The 14,070-nt window shown below is 38.2% G+C and overlaps 1 protein-coding gene across 1 annotated transcript in view; it reads right to left on the reverse strand.

The window, feature by feature from the left end:
- The window catches only part of COPS4 (COP9 signalosome subunit 4), a 115,908-nt gene that overhangs the window by 68,394 nt on the left and 33,444 nt on the right, over positions 1–14,070 (reverse strand). The window contains exons 2-4 of the mRNA XM_007946809.2: positions 7,742–7,821; positions 4,955–5,106; positions 3,847–3,950 (exon numbers count right to left, since the gene is read on the reverse strand). Coding sequence (XP_007945000.1) covers positions 3,847–3,950; positions 4,955–5,106; positions 7,742–7,821 — 336 coding nt within the window. The remainder of the gene's footprint in view (positions 1–3,846; positions 3,951–4,954; positions 5,107–7,741; positions 7,822–14,070) is intronic.

A 14,070-nucleotide genomic window follows, 5' to 3' on the forward strand; every position in this document is an offset into this window, starting at 1 on the left:
AAAAAAAAAAAAAATCTTCACCCAAATCACAATAAATAAAAAAATAATAATAATGTAGAATCTGTAAAACACCACATAATGTGGACGAACATGGAGGACATTATGCTTAGTGAAATAAGTTAATCACAGAAGGACAAGTATTGCATTAAACTGTTATTGTAAAAAGTTAAGGAAAGGCTTACATATGGAAGGAAATTTTCTTTGCTGGTTACCAGGGGTGGGAGGGGCGGGGAGGGAACACTGCTAGACAGGTAGAGACAAGTATTGATTTGGGTGAAGGGATGGGCAATGTACCAAATGTGAGTGATCAACACAGTGGCACTGAGGAAGAGGAAGACATAGAGAGGTGCATGGGAGGTACAAACAACAAAGATGAACACTTTTGTACATATAGTACCGCATTGTTAGTGATGGCAAACACTGACCTATGGGTGGATAGATGGGTGAACAGGCTGAACAACCAGGTATGTCTATGCAAGGAGAAGTATGCCCATGACCACGTATAGGGTTGGCAGACAGTGTTTCTACAAGAGTATTTGTATGTTCTGTAAGAATTCCCAAGTGTATATTAGAGCTGACAAGGGGCAAGGATGTAGTCACTTCTTGGCCACAGCCAGCTACCCGGAGGGAGCGAGTAGTTGGAACTGTGGGCTTGGGACCATAGCGCAGGGGACATCAAGCTCAACTGACATAACATACTACACAAAACACTGTTGCACCTAATACTTTGGTGAGTAGTGACTGGGATCTTAAAAGCTTGCAAGCAGCCATCTGGATGCAACAATGGTCTCTTCTTGTCCAGAGCAAAGAAGAATGAAGAAAACTAAAGACACATGGAAACAATTAGTCCAAGAGATTGGTACACCATGCAATGATCAACCTATACGACTATGAGACCAGAAGAACTAGATGGTGCCTGGCTACCACTGTCAACCACTCAGAGGAGAATCTACATAGGAGATCCTGGATAGAGCAGGAGAACAATGTGGAACAAAACTCAAATTCATTTAAAAAAAAAAAAAAGGGACCAGGTTTGCTGGTCTGATAGAGCCTGGTGGAACCCTGAGACTATGGTCCCTAGCTGTCCCTCAAGTCACGAACTGAACCCATTCTTGTGGCTTCCAGCCAAACAAAAGACAGGCATATGAGGTGAACATTTACATTAGGCCAAAGTAAACCCAAGCCACCAACATTTCAGTTGGCAGCTTCCTCCAGGTGTCAGGCCCTGATGAGACAGCCTGATAAGACAACCGAGGTGGCAGAAACCACCCAGGCTGGAAAGTCCCACATGATGATAAACTTCCCCCTATGAAGCCCCCTCATGCTAATTAGGTGCAGACCCATGCCAACAGCTAATTGGAATGCCCATTTCCTTAGTGTCCCCAATAAGGTCCTCTCTGTGCCTCTAAGAATCTATCCCCCCTGCCCAGGGGTGCGACTTCTCTGGCCCTGATGCTAGGGCACAAGAACCTCGCCCGGGAGCGCTAATAAACTGCTTTTCTGAAACAACTCCGTGTCCTGGTGTCTTGGCAACTCTGCATTACAGGATACAGGGAAGAGGTAACTATGGGGAGGAAGTGGGAGGGGAGCTGTTGCACTGTGGGAAATTGAAGTCAATGTCATGAGACAAAGCGTATCTCAGCTGCTGTATGGAAGATGAATTTGCTCTGTAAACTTTCACCCAAATCACAACTAAAAAAAAAAAAAAAAGAGTACTTGCACAGACTCCACCACTGCATCAACTCACTTACTATATCTGCATCCACGTACTTACATTCTTGGCTACCACCACAGATCTCTAGGGGCAATTTTGCTCCTCAAGGGACATCTGGCAATGTTCGAACCCACTAGCTGCTCCGTGCAAGAAAGATATGGCAGTCTGCTTTCATAAAGATTATAGCCTTGGACACCTATGGGACAGTTTTACCTTGTTCTATAGGGTCACTGTGAGTTGGAATCAACTTGACAGCATACAACAACAAAGACATTTTGATTGTCACAACTGGGAAGCAAAGTATTACTGACATCTAGTGGGTAGAAGCCAGGGATGCTGCTATACATGTTACAAGCCACAGAACAGCCTCCACCATAAAGTATTATCCAGTCTAAAAAGTAAATAGTGACAAAATTGAGAAATCCTTCCACAGATGAACAACCCATGCCCCTATTTAAGGCCTATCCCTCCCCTAGATTCCTTCCCCTCTTGTCTACTAAAGATGTCACTCCTGCAAGAATTTCTCCCAAATTCAAAAGAAAAAAAAATCTCTTAACCTAACCTCACCTATTATCTTCCACTCTATTTGTTTGCTCCCTTTTGTGAAGACTCCCCCAAATGTTCACTGTCTCCAATTCTTCTCTTCCAATTTCCTCTTAAATCTGCTCCAACCAGGGTTTCATTCTCATTATTTCACTTGACTCCTGTCATCAATGACCACCATATTACTAATTCTGATGGCTAACCTTACTTAACATACCATCATTATAATTGATCACTCACTTCTTCTTGGTGCACTTTCCTCATTTGGTTTCTATGACAACCGGGATTCTGATTTTCCTCTTACCTCAATGGACAATCCTTCTCAGTCTCTTGCTAGGTCCTCCTGACCTCTTAATGTTAAGAGTTTTCCAGGCATCTGTCAGTACTCAGTCCTCCTCTCTATCCATTCCCTTGGTGATCTCATCCAATCTAATGGCTTTAAATTCCACCTGTACGTCAATGACTCCTAAATGTGTATTTCTAGCATAGTCCTCTTTTCCTCAACTCCAGACTAATACATTCAACTCCTTATTGGATAGCTCCATTTGGTTATCACATGTCCAAAACTCAGCTCTTAATCTTTCCGAAAGAAACTGTTCTTCCCCACTCAGTATGTGGCAAGCCCAACTTTACAGCTGCTCAGGCCAAAAATCAGGACTCTTTTTCACCTTCCATACCCAATTATCAGGAAATCCTTAGCTCCACTTTCAAAATATAGCCAGAATCTGACACTTCTCACTACCTTCACTATTACCACTTTCATCTGCTGTAGTGCATAAATCTGATAATTAATGTCCCTGCTTCTATAAAAACCAAACCCATTGATGTCAAGTCGGTTCCGACTCATAACAACCCTGTAAGCATAGAACTGCTCCCGTTAGGTTTCAAAGGCTGTAAATTTTTATGAAACCAGTCTGCCACATCTTTCTCCTGTGGAGCAGCTAGTGGGTTTGAACGACTGACCTTCTGGTTAGCACCCAAGCATTTAAATGCTGCTTACCTTATGGTTTATTCTCAACCCAGTAGTCAGAATGATTCTTTAAAATCTAAGTCAGATCATATCACTCTTCCATTCAAAAGTTCAAAAATAGCTTTCTCTCATTTTACTTAAGAGAAAAGCCAAAGTCCTTACATGGCTTACAAAGACCTACATGATCTGTCCCCATTCTGCCTCTATTTAATCCTCTACCTCCCTTCTCTTTGGTCATTCCATTCTACCCACACTGACCTCCTTGCTCTTCTTCAAACATACCAGATATACTCCTATCTGAGGGCCTATGCATTAGCCATCCTCTGTACCTCTGACAGTCTCCCCTCAGACAGTTGCATGGCTACTTCTTTACCTCCTTCACGTATACGAGATGATGACACTAGAGCAATGACCACTCTCCTTAATACTACTACCTGCCCCTCACATTGCCACACTGCTCACTTTTCTTTTCTCCATAGCACTTACAGACTTTTAACATATTACAAAAGCTAATTATTTATTAAATTCACTGTTTATTATCTGGTTTCCCCACTAGAATATAAGAAAAAATATAGGAAATAATTCTGTTTATCCATCCAATATCCACTATTTACTATACTTTTGTCCTGTTTCCAAAGGAATTCCCACCAACACTTGGGCTGCATTTCTCCAATCTTCTTCTTTCTCATATATGGATGCAAGATGCTGCCTTATTGAAGCAACCTGGAATAATATGTAAAAATGTTTAATTATTTCAACTGACAGTAATAATTAATTAAAATAAATAAATACAACTTTTGTGGCAATGTTCTCATTCAATATATCAACCTGGCAATTAAGTAGTAAAAGCTTATCCAGACCATTCAAATTTTTTAAATGAATTTTACACTCACAGAGTATCAAGAGTGAACTGAAATAACAGTTATGTAATGTGGATTATGGCAGTATTTTAGTTTAAATATTAAATTTTGCTTTTATATTATTACACACATAATACTAGAGTTTTCTTATGTTTTCAGCCTGATTAACAGTTTTACTGGTTTTCCAAAATTGACTCATAGTATTTGGTTCATAAGTTTATACTGTAATATATGAGCAACTATCAGTTGGAGTTGTAACATTCTAATACTTCTTTTATTTTACACTGTAAAATGCTGTTTGGTACACAATCTTGTTAAAAATAAAATTGAATGATTATTTCCTTTAAGAATTTAATACCACCTCTATGGAAGAACAATGTGGAACAAAACTCAAAACCATTTGGGGAGGAAAAAAAAAAAGGACCAGATTTGCTGGTCTGATAGAGCCTGGTAGAACCACTGAGGCTATGGCCTCTAGCTGCCCCTCAGGTCTGGAAATTGAACCCACACCTGTGGCTTCCAGCCAAATAAAAGAGAGGCATATGAGGTGAACATTTACACTAGGTAGATACAATACACTCCTTGGAGAGAGCAATCATGGGAGAATAGAAGAGCTGTGTACGCACAGGGAGACAGCTCAGGGGGCAGGAGGGAAGCTGTTGCATTGTGGGAAATTGTAGTCAATGTCATGAGATAGTGTACGTGAACTGCTGTATGAAAGGTGAATTTGCTCTGTAAACTTTCACCCAAATCACAACTAAAAAAAAAAGAATTTAATACCACCTCTAAAAATAATTGCTGCTATTTCAAGCTCAAATACCACTGCTCTAGGTTTTATAACACTAGGACTGTTTACTTCTTTTTTACCTGCTCCTCAAATGAAATTACTCTAGGCTGGATCTTTTCCAAGGTGAAATGATAGATTTCTTTGGCTGTGCTGTCAGGCAGGTTAGGGAGATGTGTGCAGAAGTCAGTCAGCAACTGTCGCGAGATTACGAGGCTGACATTCTCATTTACCACTTAGTCAATAAAAAAAATAAGAGACAAGAAAACATGAGTGATTTCATAAATTTTCATTAAGCAATCTTTATCTGAAATTAATATTAAAAAATAATCTATATTAACACAACCTTATTTCAATAAATTACTCAAGGATGTCCATACCCCTGACTTTACATTATAGAATCAGTTTTTCCTTACACAGAATTATTTGATTACATGATGACTACACTAAAACAGTAAAACTATCACAACTTTTCTAAATAGAAATGGTTGAGTAAAAGTTTTGTTTACACAGTTGAGAATTTTATACTCTTCCTTTCTCATCTTTATTTTTCTATAGAGTACAGGTACAAAAACATAGTGTTTTTATTTGTGTACTTACTTCCCTAACTCCAAGAATTAAAAAATTAAAAAGTTAAAGAAGTACACAGTAAAACAATATTCACAAAATTTAAATAAAGCAAGTAGTGATAGTTACTGTCATTTACACTTTCCCAATGAAAATAACAAACAAGAATTCAAGTCTGCACTATATGTCATGATACTATGTATATACATTTATATACATTTTATGACATCATTTAATACATTATATAATTGCTGTTACTTTATATCAATTAAGGATGCAAGCTCTAGAGCCACACTCTTCCACTACTTCAAATGTATCAGACCTGCTCCTATCTTAAGGCCTTTGCATTAGCCATTCCTCTCTACCTCCAATACTCTTCCCTCAGATAGCTGAGATAACATGGCCTCAGACACAAAACTGAACTTCTCTGGACTCTTGTTTCCTCATCTATAAAATACAGATATCATCCAACTCATAAGGTTATTGTGAGGCTTAAATGCAATAATACATATAAAGCACTGTACAGAGAACGTTGCACACAGCACTCAGCAAGTGTTATTATCATCACTTTTATTACAACTTTTTTCATGTATCATGCTTGTGAACTACTGCTTAGATAAATACTGAAATCTTAAATCAGCACTTACTGTTAGAATAAATGATGTTTCGAAAACTATTTGGTTGATTTAATGATTTTTAGCAGTAGACTGCTTTCCTTGGATTTACAGATTATATAAAGTTCAAGGTTTATAAAAAGCACTATTTTTTTGCTACTATAGTGCAATATTCCTAACAGGTTTTCTGAAAGCATCACCAGTTCTTCTCACATTGCAGGTTCCAATTTTTTGAAGTAATAACTTACAGTTCTTATAACTAATCAGTTGATAATATATTAATTGAAATTCCTTATTGGATAATACTGAATGTGACTGAAAAACAAGTTTTCATTAAGAGTGCCATGCAGGACTTACCATTCACCACTATAACTCTTAGAAAGAAACTATTACACAAACGAGTACTTCTCAGGGAAATAAAGTACATGAAGACTGTAAATCAGGAAACCTAGTTTCTAGTCAGGGCTCTGTACCTGATTAGCTGAATATTCTTGGGAAAAAGTAACAAAATACTCTAACATTCATTTTACAATGTATTATCTAGACATACCTACACTTGTATTGTCTAATCATAGCATTATTGAAAGGAGTAAATGTGACGGATAATGGGTATGAAAGCACACTGTAAACTATAAAGTAACAACAAATGCCAATAATATTGCTAACTCTGTATAAAATTCAGCCTGCATACTGAGCAATTTTCAATATAACTGGATACATTTGAAGCTGGGGAATGAGTACCAGTGTCCTAAAGAATGGAAATTTCTGTTGGTGGTGGTGGGTGCCATCAAGTTGATTCTGACTCATAGTGACCCTACATGACAGAGTAGAACTGCTCCATAGGGTTTACCTAGGCTATAATTTTCATGGGAGCAGAATGCCAGGTCTTTCTTCCCAGAGAGCCACTGGTAGATTCAAATTGCCAACCTTTACGTCAGTAGCCATGTGCCACACCAAGGATCCTCTGGAAATTTCTAGTATTCAATTAAAAAACAATGTTCTAAAGACTAGCAATAGGCAACACTTACATACACATATTATATGACAGATACTATTCTAAGTATTTTATCATGTATAACTCACTTTAATCCTCCAACAATCCTATAGAAGAGGGACCATTATCCCCATCTTATAGATGAGGAAGAGGAGGAACAGGGAGGTTAAAAAAATTCCCTAAGATCATATAGCTAATAAAATAGCAAACTAGGATTTTAATCCACACAGACTATTCTCTTTACCATTATGTCATATTGCCTGTCATCAGCTACATTAACTATAAACCAAAAAACTGCTGCCAACAAGTTGATTCTGACTCACCGTAACACTTTAACACAGAGTAGAAGTGCCCCCAAAGGCTTCCAATGCTGCAAATATTTACAGAAGCAGACTGCCTCATCTTTCTCCTACATTGGCCTGAACTGCTAATCTTTTAGTTATCAACTGAATGCTTTAACCACTATACCACCAGAGATCCTATCAATAACAATACAAAATTACTGGGAATGTAATTTTTAAAATAATTGAAAAAATAATCACAATGAACTAAAACCTATTTTACTCTACAATAAATCTCAATGCTTATTTATTATTGATAATTTGATATTAAAAACAAAACAAAAAACGGCTCAACCAAGCTTTACAAACCTAGCTGAGTAATACACAAGCAAACGTAATTTCCACTCCACTTACTTGCTTCCACAAAGGCTTTCAAAGCCTCAAGTTGTTCTGCCCCAGATAACTGAATGGCTTTTTCCAGGATCTGACGATATCTGAAACAATACCAAATAAAAACACTGTTCAGAGGGCCACTATATTTTCTAATGTTAAGTTTCATGTAATTTATTCATTTCTATTTATCCTGGTTTCTGTCACTATGCTCTTGTGTGTGGTTTTCTTTAAAGTACAGCACAGTTTTTTTTGTTTTGTTTTGTTTTGCTTTTTTACATTTCCAGCCTATCACAAGAAACACCAAATCTATAACTCTTAAGTTATTCAATCTAACATGCCTGTTCTTCTGGTTTGTGGTTTTCTTCATAGTATACTTACAGTGCAGTGAATTACTTTTTATCCATGGTCTTGTAGCTCCCCACATAATGACTGGGAGGGATTATACAAATAAGGTGCTTGACGTGCATCAAGGGAACTGGATAGCTTGTTAACAATACAAATAAGATGCATGGCACCCTTGTGGAGGTGGGATCATACAAATAAGGTGTACAAAATCCTAGTAAGAAGATTGGTTAGTTTTGTCATCTTTCTAAAGATGGCTTAAAATGAGCCATCCTAGAGACGGGAAAAGGTAGATGTTACTACAATCATCTTTTGGGGCCAGGATCCCTATGGTGAGAACCTCCTAGATTCAGGAGCCATAGATTCAGGAGACAGACAACTGTAACACCAGAGAAGATGTGAGATAGTGAGAAGCAGTAGAAGAGAGATGGCATCAACAGAACCAGGAAAACTGGCACAAGACTGCACAGTAGGCTTCCTGATCCACAGATCAAGGCAGTTACAGTGGAGGACTGGGGGTGCCTTTGGGCACTTGTCAATCGAGCCAAGCTTGTTTACCCATACAGCAAAGAGAGCTGAGTGTTTTCAGGCAGGAGGCTTCCTGGCAAAATGGGGTGTCTCTGGGCACTTATCAGCAGAGCTAAAGACTTCTGTAACACTTAACTAAGCAGGGCAAAGGCCAGGCCCAGGGGCCAAGGGAAAGGCCTGCCTACGGGCATGGCTGAAAAGCTATCCTGACAAAAGAACTGTATCCTGATTCTGAATGATAACTGTTACTTCCCTAATAAACCCAATAATCATTGAGTATGGTCTCTGAGTTCCATGTACAACCAATTATCGAACCCAGCAGAAAAATACAGAGTGTCATGGGAGGGATGGTTGGTGCCAGAATTAAAAAAAAAAAAAAGTCTGGAGAATGGAGGTACACTTGACCTCTCCCTGATAGGAATCTGCCTTGAGCTGATATTCATCTTGATTCTCTTCACCCCCTTGTAAAGTTAGAGGAGATCAGACACTTCCACCACACAACTTTTACATACCCACACACAAGAAAATTATTTGAGGACTTCCAGTAAGATGGAGGGATAGTCAGACAAGCTACACACACCCTCTTCAACAAAGAAGAGAGAAATCAATTGACAGAGATACAGATGATAATCCTGGAGCCCAAAGCTTTGAAAGGAAGTATACAGAAGTGGATTAGGCACCAAATAGTGGAAAACCCAGGAGCTCTGGTGGCGTAGTGCCTAAGGCATTTGACTGCTAACCGGAAGGCTGGTGGTTCAAACCCACCAGCCACTCCTCAGAAGGAAGATGGGGCAACCTACTTTCAAAGTGATACCACCTTGGAAACCCAAGGAGGGGTTGCTATGAGTCGGATCTGACTCTATGGCAGTGGGTTTGGTTTTTTGGTTTTAGTGGAAAAATCTGAATGAAAACAGTGAGTACGGAGATGGTCGGAGCAGTGGACTGTCAGCTGCTCTGACGGAACCAACAGCCTGAATACTTCCAAGTGGTGCTGGGACCTGAGAATTGACCTAAATATCAGCCCTGGTCGCCAACGGCTGCAGGGACAACTGTGCTGGTGGCCTATGACTAAGAAGGGAAACAGCAAGGAGGGAGACAACCCAAGCTGTGAACTTTACACTGTCTAGAGGGTACAGCCATTTTGACTGTTTACAAGTGGCAGCCATTGTAGATATTTAAAGTGACCAAGGGCACAGCCATTTTGAATGCTTACAAGTGGTGGCCATTTTGGATATCTAAAGTGACCAAGGGCGCAGCCATCTTGAATGTTTACAAGCAGAAGCTATTTTGGATATTTATGGTGACTGAGGGTGCAGCCATTTTGAATGTTTACAAGTAGCAGACATTTTGGATATCTAAAGTGACCGGGGGTGAAGCCATCTTGAATGTTTACAACTGGCAGCCATTTTGGATATTGTAAAGTGACCAAGAGCACAGCTATTTTGAATGTTTAAAAGTGGTGGCCATTTTGGTTATTTAAAATGACCTAGGGCACAGCCATTTTGAATCTTTACAACTGGCAGCCACTTAGGATTTTAAAGTGACAGCATTCTCATTTGAATTCCAGGGACCTAAGAATAGGTTCTGTTTTCCAAGCATGGCAGGGATATATGACAATGGGAAAGGAGACAGGTGTTAAGTGTGTTAAGTGCTGCTGACTAGTGAATAGAGGAACACAGCACAGTACTCTGCTTACGTAGATAACATACAAACAAAACAAAAATCATGGGCAAGTCACTCCAACATACAATCACCAATTAAATATCAACACAAAAATGTCATAATGCCTTGGAGACAACAGAGCATCACAGTCCACACAAAGAAGAGAGATAAACCATAAGAAACAAGGGACCAGACTATAGATCCAAAACACATACCTGAGGAAGATGCAGCATTGGAACTCCCTGATAATGAATTCAAAAGAATTATATTTGGGTATCTTCAATGAATTGAGAGACAGATCAAGGAAAACACCGACAAAATTGAGGAAAACACAGAGAAAGCCCTTGAACAATTTCAAAAGACAATACAAAAACAAAACGACAAAATAAATGAAAAATTAGAAATTATACAAAATCTATATACCTAGAAATTCAGAAGATTAATACTAAATTTTCACAAATAGATAAGACATTGAATGGGTTAAGGAATAGAAACGAATCAGTGGAAGCTAGATTAGTGAGACTGAAGGCAAATACCTGAACACTTCTTTAGAAAGGGATCAATTAGAAAAAAAGATCAAAACAAAATGAAGAAAGCCTAAGGTTCATGTGGGATACCATCAAAAGGAATAACCTATGTGGCATCGGAATTCCAGAACAGGAAGAGACAAATAAAACCACTGAAAAAACTGTCGAAGATTTGTTGGAAGAGAATTTTCCTGGTATGATGAAAGATGAGAATGTAGCCATTCAAGAAGTCCAATGAACCCCAAACAGGATAGACCCCAAAAGAAAATCACCAAGACACACATCAACTCACCAAAACCAAACACAAAGAATCTGGAAAGTAGCACGGGAAAAACAAAAAGTTACCTACAAGGGGCAACCAATAAAACTAAGCTCAGATTTCTTGACAGAAACCATGGAGGCAAGAAGACAATGGAATGGAATATATAAAACCCTGAAAGAGAAAAACCTGCAACCAAGAATTATGTATCCAGTAAAGTTGTCCCTCAAATATAATGGTAGAATTAGGACATTTCCAGATAAGCAGAAATTAAGGGAATTTGTTAAAACCAGACCAACCTTACAAGAGATGCTAAAAGGGGGTCCTTTGGACAAAGAACCAACAATAGCAAACAACCACCATGATGCTATACAAGGTTCTATAGATACAAGTTATTTTAAAATAGCTTTGGCCTTTGAAAATCTTAAAGCTGGGAAGATAAAAACAAAATAAAGAAACAGTACATCAATTGTTTATTACAAAAAAGCAAAATCAAACTAAGATTACAATAGCAAAACCAAAAAAAGATTACAATAAAACAGAAAAATACAAATAATATCACAAGTGAAGAGGCAATGTATTAGTTGAGAGAAAGGTAAGACCAAAATAGGTTAGATTAGTCAAAGAAGATGGGTAATAATAGCTTTTTACTATGCAAATAGTATACATCCAATGGAAAATATAGAAGAGTGATTTATACGGAAAACGTGACAAGTACCAAATACTTCTTTCTTTCAGTTTGAGCAAAACAAACTTCATTAGTGTCTTAGTTACACAGTGCTGCCATAACATAAATACTACAAGTAGGTGGCTTTCACGAACAGAAAAGTTATTTTCTCACAGTACTGGAAGCTAAAAAGTCCAAATCAGGGTCTTGGCCATGTCTGTTCCTTCATTGTCAATAACCTGTTCCTTAGTTTCTTGATGTTCCTTGGCTTCTAGATGATCCTTACATGGTATCTGTCTTCCCCTATGTGTGCCTCTGTGCCTATTCTGGATGTTTTAGAACTCAGAAGTGATTTGGTTTAGGATTCACTCTGCACTGGTATGATCTCATTAACAAATGAAAAGCCCAATTTCCAAACAGAATTACATTCACAGGTACAAAGGTCAGGCATTCAACACATAAGAGTTAACATTAAAGTACTCTGCATCTGTCCTATCCCTTATCATCAACTGTTTCTTAAGCATCTAATACACACAACTGACCCACATTATTCATGGATTCAGGAGTTCTGGTACCATAGTGCCTAAGGCATTTGACTGCTAACCAGAAGGCTGGCAGTTCAAATCCACCAGCCACTCCTTGGAAGGAAGGTTGGGTAATCTACTTCCGTAGTGATACTGCCTTGGCAAACCAAGCTATGAGTCGGGTCCAACTCAACGGCACATAACAACAAGAAGAACAATATTCATGGATTCTGTATTTGCAAATGAATGTCTATGTGTTAAAATTTATTTGTCACCCCAAAATAAATACTCATGATATCTTTGTGGTCATTTACAGACATAGACAGAGCAGCAAAAATTTAAATCATCTGATACAGGCAGTCCCACCTGAGTTCTTGTTTAAATTCTTATACTATAAGCAAGTATCCTTTTCTCAATCTACTTAGTGCCACATTTTTCACATTTTTGTGCTTTTGTTGGTGATTTCGATGTTTTAAATGACCCTAAGGATAATGCTGAACTGCTACGTAGCACATTCCTAAGCACAAGAAGGTTATAATGTGTTTTACAAAGAAAATCACGTGTTAGATAAGCTTTGTTCAGGTCTGAGTTACAGTGCTGCTGGCAATGAGTTCAACTTTAATGATCAGCAATATATATTTTAAAAGATGTTTTTTAACAGAACACACATAAAACAAGATTATATACTGATCAGCTAATGAAAATTTTATGACCAGAGGCGCACAGGAACCTAACCCTAAATTTGCCCTAAGAGCATTAATTCTGTGTCCACAGTTACTTTATAAAATATTGCTACTTCAAAAATGACAATCAGCTGTATAGGAATCAAAATTTATTATGTTGATTCCTGATTTCTCAGCATACGAAAGGAATTAATTTGGAGGCAAGAAATACATCAGAAAATTTACCAGTTACTATTTAGGATCAAAATAAATTATATTAGTTCACTTACAGTAATAGTGAACTAGATGATTAGACCAATCATCCCTCTAAAAACAACAATAAAGAGCTGAAAAAATTCAATATTTTAATACCATAACAGCCTAACTAAGAGAATAAAAGCCTAAGAAAGAGAATAAAAGCACAAAGAGGTTTTAAACTACAGCTCTAGGTAGGGCATTTGCTGACTGTGGAAAGCTGGCAGAGAAGTAGAGGGGCACTTCTGCAGGAGAGGAAAAAGTGGGCTGTGCTCTGGGGCACTCTGCCAATCTACAGGAAAACACTGAGAGGCAAGTTGCAAGTTCTAGCAAACTGAAAGAGCTGGAGGAATGAGGATTGAGTTTCTTACTTGCCAGAGGAGGAAATACCAGCACTTTGGAAGTAGAGCTACAACCCAACATTAAAAATTCTGCAGCCTTGACCCCAGGCTCAAGTGCCTGGCAGAAGAAAATGAAAATCTTCTCTGAAAGACAATACTCTGGGTCTCCAGTTGTTTCTACATACACTTTTTCAAATCATTTTCTCAACAAAAATTACAATGCACAATAAGCTAGAATCAACAGAAAACAACAACAAAAACTAGGATTCCAGATATTGGAATTATAAGAGACAAACTATAATACAAGTATGCTTACCATGTTCATGTAAATAAAGACAAGCTTTAAAGTTTTGACAAGGAACTGAAAAGTATCAATTGAGAAAACAAATTATAAAACTAGGGCGGGGCAAGATGGCGGACTAGGCAGAAGGATTGCACAGACCCTCTTCAACAAAGAAAAGGGAAACCAATTAACACAGATACAGAACATAATCTTGGACCACTGAGCCTTGAAGGAAAGGATGCAGATTTGGACTAAACCCCAACTAGCAGAAGAATTTGCGTGAAAATACCAAAAAAAAGG

Source organism: Orycteropus afer, unplaced genomic scaffold, assembly GCF_000298275.1.
Source record: "Orycteropus afer afer isolate SDZICR_OR568_19922 unplaced genomic scaffold, OryAfe1.0 scaffold00172, whole genome shotgun sequence".
Taxonomy (NCBI): Eukaryota; Metazoa; Chordata; class Mammalia; order Tubulidentata; family Orycteropodidae; genus Orycteropus; species Orycteropus afer.